The following is a 24,901-nucleotide window of genomic DNA, read 5'->3' on the forward strand; positions in this document are numbered from 1 at the left end:
GACATTTACCACTCTACCATATATTCATTTATTAATCTGTTTTGTTGTTTTTTTCAACTCCCCCTCCCCCCATCTTAGATTACATTTAGTATAATTAGTATTTTCTTGCTCTTCATGGGGAATCATGTAAAAATCTTAATTCACATAAACTTCTATGTGTCCTTGCCTCCAGTTACCCCCTATTTGGTTGCACATTGGTTCCTAAGCCATCACAATTCTTGACCACGGTCCACTTGTAAGCTCAAGAGACCCCTTCAGCCATGATTTTTTCTCATTGGCCTTTGTCACTAAGGTTTATTTTCTTCTTGAGTTTTTTTTTTCTTTTGACCTGAGGAAAAAGCTCCGGCCACAGTGATGCCCACAGCATCGCCTGGCAGCCTATTTCGTAATTTCTTTCCTAACCCAGGTGTACAGCTACAACCCACAGTCACACGGAGATTCCATGGAGCTTGGTACCCTCGGGTTTTTAAGAGACTTTGGTCAACTACAAACATTCTCAAGTTGAGGAATGTCACTGTGCTAAGTTAGTCAGTATTTCATTACTGTGCCAAAAATACCTGAGCAAAGCAACTTAAGGAAGCAAAGTTACTGTGTGCTTGGTGGTTTCAGGCTCCGTAATCCAATGTCTACAAAGCCAGCAGCACCTGGATGGCTTGCCTTGGACCACGGCTTCAGTGGGTCTATGCAGCTGGGTCCAGTAAAACAGATCCTATAGAAACAACTTCCTACAGAGCTCAGTGTGAGCAGAGGGTTCCAGTCATGTTGCCACCTCAAGAAAAAGTCATTTTAAAAAGATTCCAGTAGCTTGGGGTAGTCTGGAACTCATTCCGTAAGTCAGGATGATTTTGAAGTTGTCCTAAGCTGCCTCAGTGTTTCTAGTTGAATGTCACCACACCTGGTTTTAAAGCAAAATTTTCCTTAATGAATTTATTCTTTTACATCTTTGAGTCTGTGGTGGGTGGGTCTGGCCAATTCCTTAGATGCCTTCGAAGTGCCTTTCCTTTTGTGCTGGTGTGAAGTGTGCAGTACTCATCTCTAACAGCCAACTTTCCTTGACTCCCCACTCCTCAACTTTACGTGAGCCTCTTTACTGGGCAGATGCCAACGTGTTTACATCCCTCTGTTCTGTTTCATTGCTCGTTGTCACTGTAAACCTGGCTAAAAGGAAGGCGCGGCAACCATGCCATAGCCTGAGTTGCCTTGGAATTTTATTTTGTCTTTTGAGTTTAACCTTACTCAAGTCTCGGGGAATGAACAAAATATTTGCCAGAACTCAACATGAATGACCTTTAGACCACTTCCCAATAAAGCCCCATCTCTCTGTGAAATTTCATGAGCAACATCCCTCTGTCCACAGTTCTACCAGCATTTTCTTTCTCCAGGATTTCCCATTAAGCTCTGCTTAAAACATTCTAGAACTGTTCTGGCTTGCTTCTCCAACCTCTTCCCAACTCTTCCTCCAAACCAGTTTCAAATGCTTAAAACCCACTTCATCAGGGCTGGGTCACTGCACTGACCCACCCACCTCTCTGAAATCAACTTTCTGTGTTAGTTCCTTGTTGTTGTAGCTGCTGCTGCTGTTGTAACAAACACTTAAAAGAAAAGAGCTAGAGAAAGAAATCCTTATTCTGTTGATAGCTTTGGAGATTTTAGTCTAAAGACATCTAGGCTTTGGGCCAGAGGTGAGGCAGAATTGCATAGTGTTGGAGCATGTAGCAAATGCCGATCTGAGGATGGCAAGGAGGACTTCCTCCTCCTCCTCCTTTACTTATATTCTGTCTGGCTCCCCCCACCCCCAAGCTGTTTGGTGAGGCCACACATATTCATACATTCTTAGCTAAACCTCTCTGAAAATGTTCTTAAAAACACACCCGAAGTGGACTTTACGATCCTCCTAGGTGCCTCCCAATCCAATTGACCTAACAGTGCAGGCTTGATACACTAAAAGATCTAATCCTGAAGCCACATTTCTACCTTAGGAACACTGGCTTGAGCCAAGAAATGTTACTTTCTTAGAAACATGCAAGCACACACAGTCAAGTTGTGTCAAATTACTTGTCTAGGGCAACTGGAAGGTGGGGAAATCAGTCACAGAGACTCAGAATGTAGGAAGACAAAGTAATCATGAGGGTCAGAAAGGATAAAAATGCAGTGGGGGTGGGGTCTCTGCGGCATCCAGGTAGAAGTGAACAGTGGAGTCTAAAAGCACAAGGCTCAGACTATCTAAATCCAAAGATTTGGGGTGATTATGTTGTTGACAATAGTTGAAGCCAGGGCAGAGTTTTAGAAGTTCTGAGAAAAGCAGAGAAGAAGAAGAAGAGCCCAGGATCACTCCCTGGGGCGCACTCAAGCTTAATAGAGAATAGGAGGGACTTGAAAAGAAAGGACAGAGGAGGACATCGCTCCCTCAGCTGGTATTACTTAGGCTTCCCTTGCACCTATGAGCTTGCCAAGGGCACGGGCCCTGTCTCACCTTTGCAGTCCCATTTCTAGCATATGGGAATGTCCAGTTATAATCTTTAAAAGAATATCATTTTTAAAAATAGTACTTTAAGCACCACATTAGATGGAGTTATTTACATCACATGGTTGGATCTTGTTCAGTTCCTTGGCTGTGACACCCTTTTTGACTTTAATCAACATTGAGAGGTGACCCAGCCGGAACTGAGAGGCCCAGTCAAGCCTGTCCGCATTCAGACAGCAGCACTGGTAGGCTGGCTGGAATGGATGGAAGTTCCATTACACTTTTAAAGATCTCTGGAGGTGGAGAAGACGCCCCCAGTAAGCCATTTCCAACAGTTAACTACTCTTATTTGCTTATGTTTAGGCAGCCAAATGTTGAAAAGCAATTTCTCCACATATCCCCATAGAGTTGTACAGTTTCTGTTCACAGTGGGAGAAATATGCTTCCTATTACTCTTTCTCTGCCAAATTACAGTAGGGCCCACTGGAGTGACGCAGCTGGTTATTACCGAGATCTGGAGATAGGATTCCCAGGGCAGCTGCATGGACCAGGCTGCCAAGATGATAAGCAAACCAGGCAAAGGGGATCTTGATCCTGGTTGAGCTCAAAACCTCATACTGATTCACCTTAAGCAACCTCCCCTCCTCTGGTAGGCTACCAGGTCCTGTAGCCCTTTGCAGGTGTCTATTATTCCTATGATCCGGATCATATTTGTTAATCTCTTCATGGTCACACCCTAAAGGTCTCTGGAGAAAAAAAGTCCTATAGAAAGACGTATGACAATACTCTTCTAAGGTTTACCTGTGGGCCTGAGTTTCAATTCTGTGAGTCCTGACGTCTTTCTTTCAAGCTTTTGCCATGTGCCATTTGTAGACAAGTGCCATTCCTCTACAGCACAGTGGTAGTGGCCCTGGTCACTGTTCTCCACGCTCAGAATGTTCAGCAGAAATAGGTCTTGAGTAACTTTCTCAGAATAAAATTTTTGCTTGCTCCGAGGGGTTTGAAACTCATCCCCATATTTTACAACACTGGTTTGGTCCATTTCTAGGATTTTCAGATAGGATGTGTTTGCAGAAATGGGAGAGAAGTACCAAATGATGGATAATGGAAGGTTGCCAGCAGATCGGGACAAGATGGCACATTCTATGTGAGCGCTGGAGCTGATGGTTAGCTCTTGGATCTGATTGCTTGAGTTCACTCTCAGTTCGTTCTCTGAAGGAAAACAATGAAAAGAGTTACTTTACTAGAAGCACACACACACACACACACACACACACACACACACACACACACCAGAATTTTAAGCTAGCTTGTTAACCAGGGCAAACAGCCACTATAGCAGCACTGGCTCTCAACCTTCCTAATGGGGTGACCCTTTAATACACTTTCTCATGTTGTAGTGACCCCCAGTCATAAAATTATTTTATTGCTACTTCATATCTGTAATTTTGCTACTGTTATTAATCACAGTGCAAATATCTGATACGCACGATATCCCTTGACCCCCGAGTTGAGAACTGCTGTTCAACAGTGGATGAATTGCCTCTCAGCAGCTGCCCTAACTGTTCCTTCAGCTTTGGTGTGACTCCTAATCTGAAGAAGCTGTCCTTTCCTTTACTGAGCTCTGCCCATCTTACAGGCAGCATGTGGCTGAGGGGAGCTGTGAATGGGACCCAGAACAGAACTGTAAATATACTTAAAACACCATGAAACTTTGTTTTGCTCTTGGTGTTTCCGTTGAGCATGAACTTTGTAGATGATGGTGTAGTGTTACAATGTTACAAACATCAGACATGCCTGTGAGAACTCTGCGTGACTGCAAGTTGATGTTTCTTTCTTCATAATATCCATCTGCTGGTCCTCCTGCTGCCCTGACTGTGTGGAGATGGGGGCAGTCATGGAAGAAAGCCCAGCTCTTCTCACACGTGATAGTCCTGTTGTATTTAAGCAGAAGGTCTCTTCCATAGCATATTTACATCATCTGAGAGAAAATGGCATTGCACGCGCTCTGTTTCTCTGTGTTTACTATCTGAGCCACTTCTGGATCCCTCATTCGTCAAAGTCTAGTTAGAGCTGCCTACCAAAGTTAGTAATTGGGAGGAAGTTATTCACAAGCCATTACAACTCTATGTTTCTGCAGCCTCTCCACTCCAGAATATCATGGGCATGGGGGCTGCTATGTTTTAACTCTAGTGGCTTTTCCTTTGTCCTAAGATTCACAGTATTTGCCACAAATCTCTTTTCCATTTCTTGTTGATCATTTTACTTTGATTGATGTTTCCAGAAGGTCCCTGAATCCCCCCCCTCGACAAACATTTAGTAATCACATCACATATCATATACGAGACTATCCTATTTTGTAAATAGCTCCTGTGAGTGAATCATAGTTCAAAGGACATTATAGGCCAGGAACAAAGACTTCCTGGAATTGGTCACCAATGTAGGACTGAGATATGCAGTAATGAAACAAATATCAGGGATCACCCAGCAGATTTATCTAACCCAAGGACGGGAGTGAAGGAAGACTTCCTGGAGGAGGCAACTCTGAACTGAGTCTTGAACATCAATAGCAGCCATTCTGATGAACAGTGGGCAAAGAATTCCACATAAAAGGAAAAGGGGATTATGGATCCAGGCATTTGAGTGTGCTTGCTGGTCAGATCTAGGGTGGAAAGCAGGAGGCTCTGAAGAGACAAGTCCAGAGTATTAGAAAAGATCTTTCATGGCAGCCATGGGAGTTTAGATATGTGGAGGATACGGTTTCTGCTGTGGTGCTGGTTTGTGGGGAGGATCACACCATGAACAATATGGAAGGGCCATCTTTGGACAATGATAACAACCTATGCTATGACACTGAATATAGGCATGTCTTGGAAGCAGTTAGATGTGAATCCCAAGAGCAGCAGACAAAGCATTCTGGATAATGGACTGTAGCATTAGGAAGAGGTTTCGGTTTTTTGTTTTCCCCTGGAAGAACACAAAGAGTCAGAGGGCATACCTAAGCTTGTTTCTAAAAAAGAAACTGTGGGACAAACGCTTGACTACCCTGGAGGAGAATCAGAAGCTTAAGGTCATTCTTGGCCACCCAACAAGTCTGATGCTAGCCTGAATTTAGAAAGAAAGAAGAGCCAAGCACCGTAGCTTATATACACCTGTAACCAGAACACTTAGTGGGGTGGGGCAGGAGGACTGAGAATCTCAGGCCAGCCTGCATTGCAGAATGAGACACGGTAGAAAACCAAACCAAACCAAAGAATTAATATATCAACTCAGTGGAGGAGGAGAATTCTGTACAAGAGAATGAGAAGAACCCTTGGTATTAGGAAGGAAACCTCATGCCATGGGGCTGAGAGCAAGGAAAAGGAAGGCTCATGGAAGCAACCTCAAACAACATAGGAAGGACAAGTAAATTAAGGCATGCTTCAAGCAAGATCGGGACTATTAACAAAACCATTGCTCAGCAGCACAGAGCAGGTGGTGGCTGCCACGCCTGAGTATCTACTTTGGGTGCACAATAGACACACCCCAGTTCAAGTGCACATCAGAGATTTATCAAGGCAGTGACTATGGTAGAGAAAGATTAAGGGACTTGTCCAAACCCAGAGCTCATCACATCTGAGCCATCTTGAAGTCCCTCGGGGCAAGTCAGAAGAGAGGAAGCAAAAGCACAGCAGAACTAGGCAGGGTTTTATTCTTAGCTTCTGTGCTCTGTCATCGAGTTAGGACTGAACTGGACTGGAACCACAAATTCTCTCTTACATGTTAATATGTTAAAAGAGGTAGCTAAGTGTATTTGGGGTTGTTTGCATGGTTATGGCCCCTATAAACTCATGTGTTTAAACACTTGGTCATAGGGAGTGGCAGTATTAGGAGGTGTGACCTTGTTGGAGTAGGCCTGGCCTTGTTGGAGGAAGTGCGTCACTGAGGAGGCAGGTTTGGAGATTTCCTATTGCTAAGCTAGCCACAGCGTGGCACACAGTCTCTTTCTGCTGCCTGTGGATTAAGAGGTAGAACTTTCAGCTCCTGTTCCAGTGCTCTATCTGCCTGGATGCTGTCATGTTTCCACCCATGATGATAATGGACTGAACCTCTGAAACTATGAGACAATCCCAAATTAAATGTTTTCCTTTATAAGAGTTGCCATGGTCATGTTGTCTCTTCACAGCAATAAAACCCTAACCAATACAGTATCCTAATAGAATTTACATGAGCCTCACCACATCCAAATTAAAAAAATGATGCTGGAGCACCAGCAGTGACTGGCCTCAAATATTATCTCCCTGGATGGAGGATGCTCTTGAGCTTTGGCTGTGCCACACAGTATCCTGTGGCTGCTGGCAACAGGAATTCATGGCAGGTGTGGAAAGGTCAAAGAGCAGTGGTTATAAGCTGCTAAGGAAGTATTTCATTGCTTTTGTAGCCAATGTGGCCATTCCACCTACACTAAGTTCATGGGAATGCCATGACGTCATGCTCACCTTACCACCTAGTGAATTGATACTTTATGTCTATTTCTGGAGTTCAAATGTGGTGAAGGGATACTTTGTGTCTGTTTCTAGAGCTTACATAAAGTGGGAGGAGTACTGTTGTTATTTGAGACAGAGGCTCACTATTTTCGCCTATTCTCATTCCTCCTAGCTTGGTCTCCTGAATACTGGGCTTATAGGCATGCCCCATCACACCTGGCCAAAAAAGAAAAAAAAAAGATTCTTTTCTTTTTAAACAGGGATCAATGTCAAGTATCACTTACCTGGAAAGGTGACAGTAATCATTAATAGGTTAGAGGTGGTAGATACCCTGGCCGGGCCATTTGTGCACATGGAATTTCTGTCATAAACCTCCACTTTACACCGATACACCCCTGTCTCCTCCCTAGCAGCATCGTGGATTTGGAGTTGAGAACGAAAGAAAGACTGTGACACCTTCATCTTCCTGTGGAGCTGGGGGAGGATGTCCCCCCATTCGACTGTGCCATTGTGGGTGATTCGAATAAGCTGATGAAAGGCTCCAGAGCCAGCTGGCTGGAACTGCCACGTTACTGAGAATGGCAGCTTAAGATCCGAGTAGTTGGCCCTCACGAGGCAGGACAGGTCAAAGGTATGGGCTAACATCACTTGTGGCTGCCGGCTCATCAGATTAACTTGTAAACTTGATTCTGTTGGGGGGACAGCAAGACACGCTTCCTGTTTACCAAGTCCAAGCACGGGGACTTCCAAGTTTTCTCAATGCCACCCTTCACACAGGACCACAGGGGCTAGAGGTTGGTCCACAGTACAGTCTGTCCCGAATTTCAACCCCAGCTCTCCAAGTCTCCCCCCTCCCTTATGGCTGTTCTCAGCAGCCACAACAAACAGGCAGTGTTTCTCCAGTGTGCACTGAGACAGCTGCACTGAGCAGGGACACCACGCGCAGCCAGGGTCTGGCCTCCTTCCTCTCCCCACCCCCACTGGGCTCAGTGTCACTCTCTTGCCCAGGCTAGAGAAGACTCCATGATACCTGTGCTGCTGCTGGGATGGGGGGCAGGCTTGGCTCCACTCACCTGTAAGTCAACTCCAAGTCATAGGGGTTTGTTTTCAACTTTGAACAATTTACGAGTTACACTCTGGAATAATCTTTATAAAGATGAATACACTCAAGAGGTTGCTGTCAGGCCTGACTTGCATAATCTGCTCTACATGTCTCAAGGTACATGTCCAATGACACTTAGGGGACATATATCACTGGCACTCAGGATACGTGTACCTCTAACAGGGGTTCTGGATGATATCACTCACACTGCAGCATAGAATAAGGTGACTGATGTTATGAAAAGGATGAAGAAAGTGGGGGTGGGGAGGTATGGCCCATCGAAGTGCAGCGAGGCCTGGGGGCAAGGGAGATGCCTCTGGGAGGGACCAGCCACACACAGAATAGATTTATTCAGGTCATGGGGGAGTTAAGAGGGTAGTAGAGGCAAAGAGAGAGAGAGAAGAGAGGAATAGAGAAGTAGAGGAGTAGAGGCCGGCCTGGAGTACATGGAGAGAGAGGAAGGAAGGGAGGGGAAGAGGAAGAGGAGGAATAAGGGGGAGAGAGCAAGAGAGCAAGACTGAGGAGGGCAAGAGAGAGAGGAGGGAGCAAGCAGCCCCCTTTATAGTTGTCAGGTCACTGGGGAGGAGCATACCAGGCTATTGCCAGGTAACTGAGGGGTGGGGTATACCTGGCTGTTGCTAGGTAACCAAGGGGTGGGCTTTACAGAATCCCAACAACTGACACACATTCAGAAAAGGACTTTTCCCAGGGACTCACTCAGAGGTTTTACAGTGACTGAAATCTTCTGGGTTGACTGCAAATCTTTGGCCTTGTTCTGGGGTCTCTCTGACACTCTGCATTCATAGGTACCGCTGTCTGTGACCATGGCAGAAGCAATCTCCAGCCGAAAGGTGGCCCAGTCCACTTTCTCCAACCTCCTGTTACCATGGTACCCAGGGCCCAGAGAAGAGACTCCCAGCTGCATAGTACCATCTTGATCCATGCCAGCCACAAACACGGGGGTGGTCTGGTCCTGTGGGGTGAGCCACCAACTCACAGACAGAGCACCTGCATCTCCAGCTGCCTTGCAGAGAAGGGTGAGTGTCTCTCCTTCCCACACGGTGCATTGCTCGGCAGACATGGAGACACTTCTTGCTGCAGATTACAGGTTATAGAAGAAAGGTGCTTCAAGTGAATAAAAACATTTCTAAGGTTAGATCTCCCAAACACATCATAGAGGGAAGGATGGATGCATGGATGGATGGATGGATGGATGGATGGATGGATGGATGGATGGATAGAAAGGTAAATGGACAGCTGATGGGTAGATAGATAAGTGTGCAAGTGTGTGTGTGTGTATGTGTGTGTGTGTGTGTGTGTGTGTGTGTGTGTGTGTGTAAATAAAATAAAACTTCCCTAAGGTAATTATTACATAGTGGAAACAAGAAAGCAGACTGGGGAGCCCATGAACACATACATGATACGTACTACATCTTTTCCCTACGGTTTTGTTCAGCTGGCTCATACTGAAGAAGGTCTAGTTGGGCAAATGTCTGATAGTATTTTGTTTGGCTCATTAGGGAGAGTAAATGAACCTGAAAGTAATGAAGCCCTGATAATTTAAATTTTAAGGTGTCTTTCTTTTAGGATAAAGGCTGTTGGTCTTTTCAGTGTGCTCTGTCTTTCTGCTTGGGTGTGCCTGCCAGTCCTAATTAACTTAGTGTGTGTTTTGAACAGGGAAAAAAATTGTTAGTTAGGTCTATGTTTGCAATACCACCATTAAAAATCATGAATCTGGAGAAATGTTATATACACATTTATTATAGACACAGGTGTGTATCTGTGTTCTATCATTGGCAAGTGACAGTCTTCTCATGTTTAAATGCTATAATATAACTATATGCCAAATAACTATAAATGCAGGACCAGCTCCCGGATGGGAGATTCAAGATGTAGAGAAATGAAAACATTCATGCAATGACTGCTTATTGTACAAGGTCCTGTTCTGGCTGCTCCGTGGGCCTTGGAGGTCCTGCGCATCCAAGCGGTAAGTGTTAGGATAACACCCACGATGACCGGGAGGCAGACTTACTCTGGGCAGCACACTTGACATCTCCAAGCCTTTGTGTTTCTTTCCAGAAAAAATGAGGGCCATAATAACAGCCACATTTTTGCTTTGTGAAGAAGACTGAGCAAAGGCCGCACTAAGGGCGTAGGCCTGGAGCTACAGAGAGGACTGAAAGGGTTAGCTATTAGCATTAGTGTTTAATAAGAGGCACTGGCAACAGCAGAGGTAGTTCAAGGCAAAAGAGAAGAATAAAACAGACTGGCATTAGAAACCTAAAGGGGATCTAAACGAATCTGCAAATTGCTTTTCCCTTCATAGGAGAGGGATCCCATCCTGTGCCTCGGGCGTGCACACATCAACTACAAAGGCAGAGGGAAGACTCATCTTCATAAACGGGTTGAGCAAATGCTCAAGCTTGCTTCTGCAATTTGGGTGTAAGAGGCGGCGGTCTGTAATGTATGTTTTTTGTTTTGCTTGTTTGTTTTTGTTATAAAGATGGCTCTTGACCAAAGTTTAAAAACTAGTAGGGAAATAAGGAGTCACAATCTCACCTCTTTAACATAATCGTTGTGATTAGTTTCAACGAGCATCACTTCAAAGATGCCTTATCGCCATTAACCTCACAGTAAGAAGTATAGCAAGACACGGTGGCGGTGGGTGTTCCCTTCTGGTTAAAGTATTCATGGAGTGATAAAATCTGCTTGCATTTCAAATAGCATTTGGACTTTCAAACCAGAAGGTTAGACAAGGCCCCCAATAAATATACTAATAAGTTTTCCAATTGCTACATGCGAGGCCCAGTTTGGACTCCGAGTTATGAGAAAAACCATTCTCTTTAGCATTAAAAAAATAACGCTCTCTGCGGGACTAGAAGCAGATGCCATGAAGCACCCTTTGGAGCTCCTGGGAACAAATTCTCACACACCAGGTTTAAACAAGATTTTGTAGATATTTTCCCCCTGGGAGTTCAGAGATTTATCAGGCTCTGTGCAAATATGTAAACCGCCCACATTGTTTTTCCTGGATCCTAGAAACTTAGACCAAATGTTTAGTGTGGAAACTAACACCAACACACTTCCTGGCCTGCCATTTGTCCTGAGCTCCACTATCTTCCTCCCTAGCCAATGGGGAGAGGGAAGCAGGACTCAGAAGTGGCATTTATCTATCTTTGGAGAGACCCCTAATGAGCAAGTGTAGCAAGAATAGCTTTCATTTTAGCTCAGTTTATTTTTAATTAAAATTTCTTCCCCTATTTTTTTCTTTTTGGCTTTTGGGCAAAATTTCTTTCTAGAGTTTGACTTTACCACTCAGCCCAGAGGATTCTAATATTAGTTGCTGGCGCATCTGTTTTTATGTTACACAGAAAGCACCGAGGATTCAAACATATTTAAAGTCATTCATCCTTCACCGAGTAATGATGAACCCAGTGGCCATCCTGGGGCTGTTTTGTATTGCATGCAAGAACAACATATGTGAGGCTGGGTAATGTATAAAGGGGTTCATGGGCTTACAGATCCAAATATTGTGGTACTGGCATAGTAGGACCCTCTAACTACAGCGGGACAAGTGAGGAAGAGAGGGGGTGGCCTCATTTACACAGTCCTGTCTCCCAAGGCGGCATTAATACGTTCACAAGGGTGGAGTGACCATGATCTAATTTCACCCTCATCACCACACTGAGGACCAAACTCTGAGCCTTTGAAGGACAATTATACATAAGCCACAGGAGTGGCTCGCACTGTTAGGGATGCTCAGAACCAGCTGAACAGACAGCTCACTGCATCCCAGCAAGCGCAGAGAATAGAGTCTGTCTGCTTTCATTTGTCTCTTCATTCCTCACTATGAGTCAGAATTATGACCCACTGCAAGTTAACATAACAAGATTAGCAGAAGGCAATTGAAAAATGGCTGCCCAGCCTCAACTCAAGGTCAGCTTACTTGGCTGTGTGTTCCCCAGGAAAAGGGACTCTATACTTCTCCTGCCCCCGCCTCACACACTTGAATTCATACACATGGGCACAAAAGTACGCAGCATATTCATGAACTTATAAGTATGTGCTTATATACATACAAGTGTGCAAACACACAAAGTCAGAGGACTCCATTAAACAGAAAGCAGCATGTGAAAAATCACAGGTTAAAAAAAAAAATAAACAGACTCAAACAACTTAAGATGGCAAGACAGGACGTAGGGCCCACCTACTTGTCATTTTATAGACAAGATAATTGAAACTGAATGAAGTCAAGAGGAATACTCATGCCCCGTGGCTCATGAGTATTCCTCTTGACTGTACTCCGAAGGGCCTAGGGGCTGTACTCCGAAGGCCTTGGCTAGTTTGGGTGCTCTCCTGTCCTTCACAATTTACTTCCCCTCCAGTGGGGTCTGACAGGCTCCAGACTCCAAAGGAAGACCCACCCCCTCCCACGTGTTCCTGTAATGCCTCCCGGGGGCGTCTAAAAACAGCACCATCTGTGGATACCCCTATGTCATGTAGTCACATACCTGCTGGCTCCCTCAGCCGCACCTGGTAGCCTAGAGACTTCTTTCTCTGAAGTACCTGCCAGGAGCCCCTCTGAGTCCTAGCCACCTCCGCCACTTCACAACTGTAGGCACCCGTGTCCTCTGGACCCACAGAGAAGATCTTGAGAGAGAAAGTCTGGGCACTGAACTTTGAAACCTGCAGCTGCCCTTGGCTTGCTCTGTCTCTGTAGTCTCTCTTCAGATCCAGGACCCCACCAGCGTCAACCTGGGCAATTTCCTTCCCATTGAGGAACCAAGTGCCCTGAAGCTGTGGGTCGCCTCCTCCTCTGCCGACAACCAGGCAAACCAGTTCCAAGGGTTTTCCTTCATCAGGTGAGCTGCTGGCCGTGATGCTCACTTCAAAATCTCTCACTGGGCAACAAAAGCAAGAAAGATGTTTAGAAAGCCCACTGCACTTGCCCGTTTCAGCACAAGATGGATGGAATCCATGATAAGAGTCCCATGGTTGCGTTTCATGTCACTTTTCAGTTCTGTGGTGCCAGAGTTCCCTACTTCCAAATAGCCCCACAGTAAAAGAAAATTACAAAGTCCCTGACTAGTCTGAGTCACTCAGGAAGGACAGTGTCCATGGTTTCCTGAAAGCAGTCCCAATAAGGGAAAATTTTGCATACACAGATGTGTCAAGATTTACTTAGGTCTGCCTCCCAAATAAAAAAGTGAACTATTTAATGCTGTATTGCTGAATTGCTGTAAATGAGGACTCCTGGTTTTCTCTTTCATTTTTGTACTGGGGATTAAAACTGGGCCTCGCTGTGTGCTGGGTATTTGATTCTTCCTCTGAACCCCCAACCTTGATTTCTTACCTTGTTCATTTGTCTGATAAACAGCCAGTAGAATTTCCTAGCTTCCAAGCACATGTGATAGGGCCTTGTGGGACCCACTGAGCACAATTTAGACACTCGAAGGATGTGGGGGAACTGAGTATCATATAAAGTCAGTGATCCACCACTGGAGTATTGCTTTCCACAGTGGATACTTATGGTCTTAGCTGGTCCTCTTATTAAACCAATGCACGTAAAAAGAGCAAAACTGACCAGGCCTTTCTGTCTACTTTTGACAAAAATGTCAATGGATCATGAAATCATCCATTCCAATATGGAGACGGGGCCTGGTGGAAGGGCATCCTGCCCAATATGAACAGGGGCCAGGCTTCATATTGGAAACTGGAGATGCTTTGAGGCCCAGCTGGCTGTGGTAAGTGGGCTTTGGAAAGAGGCAGTTCTGGCTTTAGAAGGGAGCACCCCCTGTCCCTGGTAGGTGTTGGGATGTACTCAATATGTCTGTAACTGGGGTTCCTTGTTTTTAAAACAGAGAGCTGGCTACATTTCGGGTGATTGTTTGGACTACAATTAAATCATGAAGATAACGTGCTTACAAGGTGCCTGTTAACCATGGTTATAAAACAATTTCCATGGCTGCCTTGCGGCATCTATCTATCTGTCCCACATTTCTTGTCCCACATAAACTCTCCCATGAACAGAGCCCCAATGGAACATTCTGGAACATCTTCTCAGTTATGCTTTCCAGATGACAAAAACAAAATTAACTTAAACTTTTTATATACCTTTTAGAAAAAGTCAACAGAAGGCTTAAAAAAAAAAAAAAAAAAAAGATATCCCTACACACTCACTGAGAATGAATTCACAGGTTTCCTGAGAAGATAATTACCTTTCGGCTGGATCCTCAGAACTGTTTGATCTGTCTGCTTTCTTGTGATCAAAGTCCATGTTTCATCTGGATCCTGAATCCATTCTGTGGCCTCACAGAACACCCGGCCTTGATCTGAGGGCTGGAGCTTGCCTACAGACAGCTTGAAGAAAGTGGCTCCAAGCTTGTCCAGCCGAATGTCACCGGCCACAAACCTGTCTGCATAGGAGGCCCCGGGGGTCAGTATAAAATCCTTGGAGAGAGAAATGATCTCAGTGGCTTGGTTCCCTCCTCCTTCCTGCATCAGGTACCAGGCGAGAGAGAGGTGGGTATGTTGAGCTGTGGCTTTGGTGGCCTCGCAGGTGAGTTCTAATGGCTCTCCTTCCATCTTACTGAGCGTCTGGGAGGACATGGTAACAGACAGAGTGTCGGGAATCACTGAAAACAAGACAAGGGGGGTTATCTTACTGGTTCGTGTTTGTCCCATTAGACCTCGGGAAAAGATGGCACCTAAACCTCATCTGCAAGGCACATCCCTTGAGCTGGCTTCCCAGTCACATGCTTTTCCTTTTGCTGAGAGAGCATAGGAACTTTGCAAAGTGAGTGGCTAGGTGATGCAGGACACTGGCTTTTCTTCACCAGCACAGGCAGGAGCCAAGTTAGCTACTCAGCCATGAGTAGAAGGAACACTGGAGTTTCTGAACCCAGGCATGAGTGGATTGCTGCTTATCCCTCCCTAAATCCAAATCTGCTATGGAGATCTAAAGTAATGCAATGTGTTATTCAGAGACCAAACACAAGCTTTCCCAAAGTTTTCATAGCTGTCTAAGGACCCCATTCTCTTCCTCCTCAAATGTAAACCACACAGTTGAAGCTCATGTATAAGCAGCTCCAAGGCCAAGTCAATGAATATTGTGGACATTGCACAAGAACTGAGAGTTTCCAGGAAGCTCAGGGGTGGAGAGATGGGCACATAAGTAGCTGATTATGAGATATCGGGGTGAACGCTGGTAATCACAGTGTGAACGGGCATTAAGAAGTACCAAGTTGGGGATATGGCCTGAGGCAATCTGGAGGGTTCCGGAAAGGAGGAAGTGTTGACTCTGCATCCTTGAGTTCATGGAGGAGTTTGTTACACTACAAAAGGAAACTAGATGTCCCAGGCAAACCACAGCTGCAAGAGTTTGATCCTCTCCCTCCAGATAAACGTGCTAGGAAATGGTGGTTGGAAAATAATCATTCTGCAGTTAATGACATCACTCATGAAACTGGGCCTGGCTCTCTTAATGAGCTGCAAGATGATATGGGGGTGAGGGGACATGCAAAGGTCCATCTAATGCTTTGCTACTACCGACTTGGGAGTGGGGGGCTTGGGAAGGCCCCCACACTGGCTCCTCATCCTGTGTGGCATATGTCACAGGGAAAACACAAAACACCTACTTGTGACACATCTGTAAAATACTCGGAGTGGCAGGTAGGCTCTTTACCCAGAGCGAACAGACTGGTGGGAAGTCTCCCTTGGCAGGGCAAGGTGATGGTGGATACGGGCTCACCAGGGGCGGGGTAATGAGCTCACCAGTTAGATTCATCTTCGCACTGTAACTTCCAAAGTACTGCTCATCCGTGTTGGGCGTGTAGCACTCGTACTCCCCAGCATCCTTCATCTGGAGTTTTGAGAAACGCAGCAGGACCGCGTCGCCCCGCACCCTCTCCACAGAGATCTCCTTGCTTTGCACCCTCCCGGCATACACTGCGTAAGAGAAGCCGCCATCCTCGGTACTGATGATCTGGACTTCCTTGGCCGGGGCACTTGGCAGGTAAACAGACCAATGGAAATCCTGTGTGGAGGGACCCTGATAACCACTCACATTGCAGCTGATGCTGACAGGGTAACCTTCGGCTCTGTACAGAGGTCCTTCTTGAATTTTTACTTCCCTCTGGCTGATGCTGAGCTTAGCTTGTAAGTGGGAGGAAGAAAGGGGATAAAAACAGATGAGTGCTCTAATTCCCGGGGCACCACATCGTGTAGGTCTCTGTATTACCATCGTGGCAATAGACCGAAGGTTATTTGCTATAATCACCCGGAATCTTTACCGCCTTCAGGCTGGACGGCAATGGAACGGCTCAGTGAACTCATCGTTCCTCTGTGAGCTAAGCTTGCACAGCCCTAGTCTCCTTTTGAAAATGTTTAGCCTCAACCACATATCAAGACCACATCTACCAAGCAGCAGCTTGTCTAAATGGACTTACTTGAAAGGTAATATTATATGTGATAATTTACCTTTTGGAGTATTTTATGGCAAAACAGCATAAACCTTCTCAAACCCCAAATTCCAAGGCACAGTCTCTCCCATAGAAGGGCGTTCAAGAGAGGCAAAGTCCACAGCTCTGCTCCCGCTGCCTTACTCCTTGCTGGTTGGCTACAGATATTTGTAGCCCTCAACCACGTCTGGTGCAAGACTAGATAAAATTAGCACCAGAAATTGCAGTGATACTTCCTGTCTCTGCTGTAATGTTTTTTTTTTTCTCTTTGCTTTTGCTTTGTTTTGCTGTTTTTACCGTTCTAATTTCTTAGAAAGGCATTTTCACTTTCCTTGGAAACTCTAAAATGGATGTTTATGAAGTCCAGGTTCTGGGTTCAGAGTTTAATTTTTTTTTTTTTTTTTTTCTTATCCATGGTTTTTAGCTAAGATGCTTTCTAATCAAAACTGTAGAAAATTAGGTCTAAAAAAGAAATGTGATTAAAAATGTGATCTTTTCTATAGAGATGTTTTAAATTCAGCACCTCCCCCAAATTACAAGATTGTTCATTATGATTAATACTGAAAGTGGGTTCTCTTTGTGTTTCCAAAAGAGCAGAGGCTAGAGTTAATGCTGTCACAGAGATGGACAAGATCTTCTCTGAGGGTCCAGGAACCCTTGAAGGACAAGATGGGGGGGTGCTAAAGGACACCAGAAGGTCCATTGAGAGCTTTGGGCAGCATGAAGCAGTTAACAGAACAGAATCCTTCAGAACAGGCTCTAGAGAGCCAAAACAAGGACAAAGGGTTCAGGACACCCTTGTGGGGAGCAGGAAGAGAAGTGCAGAGCTCATGAGAGAAAATGGAAAGAGGCAGGAAGGAGGCTTCCCGCCCCCACAAGAGGATTAAGTGATTAATTGATAAAATCAACTAAGAAGTTAAAAACTGCATCTGAATACACTCAACCAAAATCGGCCAAGAAACTAATCAATACCCAACCATGCACATTTCCAGTAATAATTTAAAAATACATTTAAGTATTCATAAATCTCAATGTTATATATTTTTGTGCTGAATATCTATAAATAGAAATTAGACTACATTAGAAAAAAATTAAATTATTACTTACCAGAAAGTGACTACAGAGAAGTTTTAAACATTTTTCAGCAAGGCAACCTTGTAAAATGTAAAATGTAGACACTGCACCAGGCGACACATGAAGAAATATTTACAGCAGTGCCATTCACTGATGTCCCAAACAAGGAACAGCTCACATTTCCATCAACAGCAGAGCAGATAAACTGAGGCAGTGTGCCACAGGATGGAATTTTACAAAGAAATTAAAAATTACAACTATTTGTAGTAACATGTAGAATTATGCCTGATCATCCATGGACTACATTTGAATCCCTTTGGCTACTTACAGAAATATTCCATACATTTTAAAGTTAGATTATAGGGAGCTGGAGAGTTTGCTCAGCAGTTAAGAATACTGACTGCTCTTCCAGAAGACTGGGGTTCAATTCTCAAAACCCATACAGCAGCTCACAGCACCTGTAACTTTAGCCCTAGGGATCCCAATGCCTGCGCACAGATATAGGTAAAGGCAAAAACAGCAATGCATATAAAATAAAAAAAATAATAAAAATTTAAAAATAGGCAAAACTACATTGTATCATTTAGTTGATTCATAAAGGTTAAAATATCTTTAAAAATAGGTCAGAAAGTGGTTGCCATGGGAGTCAGGAAGTTGATTTGTGGGGAGAGATTTTGTTCTGATGTACAGGAAGAATGGGTGGGTACTTCTAGGGACCTGATCATGTTGCTTCTTGAAACTTACAGTGATTATGCAGGTTTCAGTTTCTGCTTATTCGTCAAACTGCATGACTATGTTTTATTAGCCTTTAACTTTTTTATTAATCATTTCGTTCGTTTACATCTCAAATGATTTCCCACTTCCCAGCTACCCCTCCACCAACCCCCATCCTACATCCGCCCTCCCCTCTCTCCTGTGCCTGTATGAGGGTGCCCACCCACACTCTCCCACCCAACCACTCCAGCATCCTCCTATGCTGGGGCATCAAACCTCCTCAAGACCAAGGGCCTCCCCTCCCACTGCAGTCAGGTAAGGCTAACCTTTGCTACATATGTATCTGGAACCATGGACCCCTCCAGGTACACTCCTTAGTTGGTACCAGTCTTTGGGAGAACTGGGTGGTCAGGCCCACAGTCTATGTTATTCTTCCAATGGGGTTGCAATCCCCCTCCAGTCCTTCCGCCAGCTCCCCCCAACAGGTCCCCTGAGCTCAGTCTGATAGTTGGCTCCAAGCATCCACATCTGCATCGGTCAGTTGCTTACTGGACCTCCTAAGGAACTGCCAAACCAGGTTCCTGTCAGCAGACATGATGAGTCCCCAGATGGAGCAGTCCCCAGTTGGCCCTTCCTTTAGTCTGTGATCCACTTTTTTCCCTGTTCTTCCTTTGGACAGGAACATTTCTGGGTTAAAAACTCTGAGATGGGTGGGTGGTCCTATCCCTCAACTGGAGGGAGGCCTGCCTCTCTACTCGAGGTAGTCTCTACAGGGTCTGTCTCTCTATTTTCTACGCATTTTGGCTAAAGTCATCCCCATTGGGTCCTGCAAGTCTCATGATTCCCTAGTGTCTGGGACCCTCCAGTGTTATTAGGCTTTCGTTAAATACTATATCTCATCATGAGAATATTTTGTTTTAGAACTGAGGAAACAGTTCAGTCAGTGAAGTGCCTGTTGAGCAAGCATAAGGGTCTGAGTGGTGCACCCCTTATCCAAATGCTGAGGAGGCAGAGGCAGGAGGAATCCTGGGGTTTGTAGGCAGGCTCATCTATCTGAAAGAGTGAGTTGAGTCCAAGGTACAAGTGATACGATCCTATTTCTAAATATAAGGTGGACACTCAGCTAAGAACAATTTGACAAGATATCCTAAGAGCATCACTAGCCCTCATATCTTGGTGGTAATCAACAGCTCTCTAATTAGACTTGAGGCCCACCCAACAGGGAAGAAATCATGCTTAGTACTGGAAATCTAGCCAACTGCCCAAGGCTAGTGAGGTCATAGATCTTAGAGAAGAATCTACTATGACGCTTTACTAAACCAGCATAACCCATAACTACATTTTAAATATCTATCCTTATACCCACAGGTAAGTGTAACTTTTACAACTCATCGAATAAACTTTTCCTCACAACAAGGGAGAACATTATAGGAACCACACAAGCAGTCAAAATGCAAAGAAGGAGTCATCACAGGGAGCCCAGCTCCAACTGATACATTTACAAAACAACTCCTGCAGCTTAGGTTCAGGGGACATCAAGGAAAAGGGGTTAGAAAGACCAATGCAAAGGGACCAGGAAACCCACTGTGGGAATGTGTCTTCTAGAAATGACAGGGAAGCTTCACCTATACCTCAACAATATAAGTACAGAAAAACAAACAAACAAACCTGGAAAAGCCCCACACTTACAGACATACTCACTTGGAAGAAGGAACGTTCACTGAGTCCCTCCCACTGACCAAGAACATGCAACTAAAACTTGTTGAGAGCAGGAGAAATATTCATTCCCATGGATGACCCCCTAATAGTTTATCCAACTCCAAGTGGTCAGCCATAAAATCATATGCATATAAGTGACACCAAATGAGCTGAGCAGGTTGTGTTTCTATGTTTATACATGTGTACATACATGTATACATTTAAGAAGTTAGGGATATAGGAGAGGTTGGAAGGATGAGAGAAAGGGAGGAGATAATATAATCATATTTTAATCTCAAAAAAATACAGGAAAAAAAAAAGAAAGGAAGCAAGAAAGGGTGAAGTGAGGCTGAGAAAGGTACCTGACATTGGTCTTCACATGCACACACCCACACACACATACACACACACACACACATACACACACACACACACACACACACACACCCACACACACACCCACACACACACACACACACACACACACCCCCACACACACACACACTTTTCAAAAGTAGTTTGGAGGCACCATTCCTCTTTCCCTGCCAGGGCACGTTACATTGTTATTTTAGCATGTAGAGCTTGGCCATGCTTCTTCAACACTTTTTATCATTTCCCAGTAAAATAAGTGCACATTAGAAAGTTTCACATTAGAAACTAGCACTTCATTCTTCCCTGCTTGATTTGCCAAGTCAATAAATATTTATTCAGCCACTTACAGTGTTTCTGATACTTGAGAGATTAGGACATAAAGATGAGTTTAGAATCACCTCTGTCCTTGAGCCTCCTTAAGCCAGCCAGTTAGAATGACAATCATCTCTGTGAGAAAGACAGAAATGAAAGATCCTGGAGGAATGTGAATAGAGCAGAGAGCTCATGGCTTGGGGGAACACACAGGCAAGGCTTTGTAGAAGGGATGCTGTCTCAGTTTCCTTATGTTTCCATGGCAAACCCATGACCAACATCAACTTGGGGAGGGGAGGAGAGTGCTTAATTCAACTTATAACTCACCAGCCATCATTGAGGGAAGCCAGTGTGCACTCAAGGTAGGAACCAGGAAGTAGAAGCTGAAGCAGATACTGTAGAGAAATGCAGCTTAATGGCTTTGTCCCAGGCTCATGTTCTGTTGCCTTCTTACACAGCCCAGGTCCATCTGTGTAGGGATGGTACTGCCCATAGTGGGCTGGCCTTTTACATCGATTAGCAATCAAGTCCCAGCAGATATGCCTACAGGCCAATCTGATGGAGGCATCTACTGAGTTGTGAGTCCCTCCTCCCACATATGTCCAGGTTTGTGTCAAGGTGACAAAAACTAACTAGTACAGATGGCATCAGGATTGGACTTTGGGGGATTGGGAAGATTACAGGCCAAGTGGAGACAGAGTCTTTTAGATGAAAGAAACTTTATGACAAGACATCCTCGGTCATCATTGCTGCACAGAAACATCTAGAGCACTAACCTCTATAGATATGATCTCCACAACAGCTCTTAAGTTACAGCCCCTTTCTCCCCACCCCTGCCCTTTCATCAGCTCTGCCCTGAGCTAGAAGTTGCCTGATGTCTATTTCCATCTTCCATCATTCTTCACACAACCATCAGCTGCAAGAGGTTGGAGGAAATCAGATGTATTTGATAGATCTGCCGGAAGAATAACGGTCCTCACTTCCCCCATCCAACCTAGAAGTTCTGCCTACTCCTCGCCCAGTGATTGGTCCCCTAAAATCTTCACTCATTAGGGGAAGGTCCTTGCTATACTTATCGGGAAAGGGGGTATCAGTGGGAATTACCATTGTGTATTCAAGGGTGGGTGAGAAGGTAATGCATTTAACTTTTAGAGATGAAATTTGAGTGCTCTGGAATAAACAGGAAAGACATCCAAAAACAAAACAAACAAACAAACAAAAAAACGACCAAAAAACAAAAGACCATTTGGGAGAGATTTAAATATGTGTGCATCACCTTAAAGACCCTTAATGGCTCCAATGGGAGTCTGATCTGTGTTAAATTTTGAGGACCCACAAAAAAGTAGAAGAGAACCGAGTCTAAAGAGCCGTCCTCCAACTCCATATTGCCACCTACAACGCACAACACATGTAATAATAAGTAATCTAAAGCAATAATAAATTAAGGCATTGAGTGTGGCTCAGTGGTAGAGTGCTTGGTGAGGGAGCGGGTGCTGGGTCCCAGAGGCTGCATGCCAAAGCAACACGACGAAGTTGGGATAAAGAAGAGGTTTGCCAAACAACGCAATTGATCACTTTATCATCATTATTATCAATTCCTGCAATTCCTCTCCATTATAATGAGATGCAGCAGGTTTCAAGTTACTTCTTGATTTATGCATGTCTCACGTAAGACCTGTGACTCCATGCAAAACTGGAACACAATACAGGTCAAAGAGTAGAAGGAACAAATGTAGAACCCAGGTCAGGCAACCATGGAAGTGGGTAGGGAAAAGCAACCATCTTCTCCTTTTTGAATTTTGACTGTTATAATGCTTCCTCTAGACCTTTGTGCCTGCGTTTAAAAAAATAGTGGACAACTAAAAACTAATAATAATAATAATTGGAACAAGAACATGCAACTTTCTACATCCTTGTGCAATGTAAACCCAGTTCCCTCCCATACAAAGCAAATCCACAGTCCCCCCACAAAGCATGCATACTCGGTCAGATAACTGAACAGAATCATAGACAAAGCAATCTACACAGGACTCCACCAAGGCACTGTCCATCAATGCTTGCCCTGCCACGGTGTTGGCAGGTGCCAGTCACCTGGCAAATGGTCCTAATATATCCCTCTGCAGGCTTCTAGTCTCCTTCTCAGGCCCCAGGTCTGACTGATCCTCACCCATATGTTCACTGAGATGTGATCCTGGTTCAAATCCACCAGAGCTTGCTGGTCTACCTTAGTGCCTACATTCTCTGTTTTTCTTATAAAGTTACAGCCTTGGCCACATGGACTGCAGCTCAGTCCAGTTTATTCTACATCCCAGCCACCCCAGTCTCTGCACTAACTCACCCAGTCTCTGGGCATCAAGAGTTGTAAACTTGAACTCACAGGTGGGATTAAAGGGTTCTTAAACCAGGGTGGAAAAGCCTTTCATTTTTACTCTCCTTAATCTCCAGTGGTAATGTCCTGTTTCCTTCGGTGATGGATGGAGACAGGGAACAATAGTTGCTTGCCATATTACATGGTAATTTTGTGGACACATTAAAATGTATTCTCCTCATACCAACCACTTCTCCGAGTTTGATGATTAATAAATAGTCCGCCAGATCTTGTTGTATAATACACGAATAAGAATGGAAATAAACAAATTATGATTTATTTTTTAATGTTTATTCACTATAAAATTTAGGTTCAGATGGCCTCCTACTTTAGGTTCCTATGCCACCACACTGGTATTGAAAGTATTTTTATAACTTTATTTCAGCACGGCCAGTATACAGTCCTATGCATTTTATAATATGCATTTATCAGTTGTACTGGGATGATTTTTGTATGTGGCATACAGCATGCCTGTTATCTGCTCTACATGGTAAGGAACTGTCTTGTTCCCTGCTCAGTTCATTTGCTTCTTCCCTTTATCTCCAAGTTTTTCCTTCCTCCATTCTCTTCAAATATGCATAAGTATCCCTGGGCCAGATAAAGACCCTATATGGGTTTTAGTAGAGTCAAGTAATTGTCCTGATCCTTCTCTGTCTCTCTCTTTAGCTTTCAGATAAAGTCTAGAACCTTCTTTTAGCATGACCTAAACTTCAGGGTACTCTCAGTGCTTTCTCTCTTCTGCCCAGTCACATTCACAAGGCACATGCATCTAGTTACACCCGGCCTCTTTGTGTGGCAACAAAACCTCTTCCTTTCCCATGGGATAGTCAGCCCAGGAAGGTAAAGTAAAGCCAGGGACATGCAAAGCTCAAAGACAAGCCTAAAATAAAATACAACAGGTACCCAGGACACAGCAATGTCTTCTGTTGCCCCCAGTCACAAGGACACACATAGAAGCCTTAAAACTGTCATCAATAAGTAAAAGATTAGCACAAAGTCAGAAGTCTATAACCTAGTCATTCCTGTGAGGACCAGCTTGGCCTGCTCCCTCACCCAGCAGCCTCTGGATGCCAACCTCCTGTGATGGTAGAAACATCAAAGTTAGAAAACTTACTTAGAGAGAAAAGGAGAGATACCACACACAGGATGCATGCCATCTGGACCGGCATAGCCTTTCTGGGCAGCGTCACTGAACTTGTTCAGAAGCTGAGTGACAAAATTTGGGGCTGTCACAGCAAAGGTAAAGAGGAAGCTATGGTGTGGTTTCCAGACCACTGAGAGACGGAGATGGCTTGCAGAAAGCAAGGGAGGCTGCATTTACAAAGGTCACTTAGATTTGGGTATGAAGTAACTAGTTATCTTCAGGGTAAAGGAAACACAGAGACAAAAGAGAACCTGGAGCTCCTCTGGCCTAAATATGAAGGAATTTCAGAAATCTGAGTGAATGAAAAACACCGAGAAATGTTCTGCTCCCCTCTTGAGGGAGGAAGCATGAGGCCCCCCCTCCCACCGGGATCCATGAACTCAGGGGTCACATGAGGTGTAAAAATGGAAGGTCCCAGAGGTAGGCTGCCTGAAGTTTTGGGCAGATTCCACTGTTATCAGCGGTGTGATTTTAAAAGCTAACCTTTTAAACTTTTATCTTTGAAATGGGGCTACTCATAATATGTACCCCACAGAGAGCTAAAAAATGTCATTGGTTTAAAGTACTTAGTCCACAGTAGTACTCAATAAATATCACCTCCCATCATCACCATCAGAAGACCCCTGCGTTAATATTTATCTTCCCGGTGGGTCTGGAAATCAAGGATAGCACATGTGTGTGCAAGCACTGGCCCTGAACCTGGGATAACTGAGTATTTGAGACCTAGA

The 24,901-nt window shown here is 44.5% G+C and overlaps 1 protein-coding gene across 1 annotated transcript in view; it reads right to left on the reverse strand.

Moving 5' to 3' along the window:
- The window catches only part of CD101 (CD101 molecule), a gene marked incomplete at both ends in the record, with an annotated part of 35,363 nt that extends 11,177 nt beyond the window's left edge, over nucleotides 1–24,186 (reverse strand). Inside the window, 7 exons of the mRNA XM_080915145.1 lie at nucleotides 3,266–3,676; nucleotides 7,215–7,619; nucleotides 8,750–9,127; nucleotides 12,544–12,933; nucleotides 14,251–14,667; nucleotides 15,806–16,186; nucleotides 24,144–24,186. Coding sequence (XP_080771271.1) covers nucleotides 3,266–3,676; nucleotides 7,215–7,619; nucleotides 8,750–9,127; nucleotides 12,544–12,933; nucleotides 14,251–14,667; nucleotides 15,806–16,186; nucleotides 24,144–24,186 — 2,425 coding nt within the window. The remainder of the gene's footprint in view (nucleotides 1–3,265; nucleotides 3,677–7,214; nucleotides 7,620–8,749; nucleotides 9,128–12,543; nucleotides 12,934–14,250; nucleotides 14,668–15,805; nucleotides 16,187–24,143) is intronic.
- Between the last annotated feature and the right edge of the window lie 715 nt (nucleotides 24,187–24,901).

The sequence above is a fragment of the Micromys minutus genome, assembly GCF_963924665.1.
Source record: "Micromys minutus genome assembly, chromosome: 4".
Taxonomy (NCBI): Eukaryota; Metazoa; Chordata; class Mammalia; order Rodentia; family Muridae; genus Micromys; species Micromys minutus.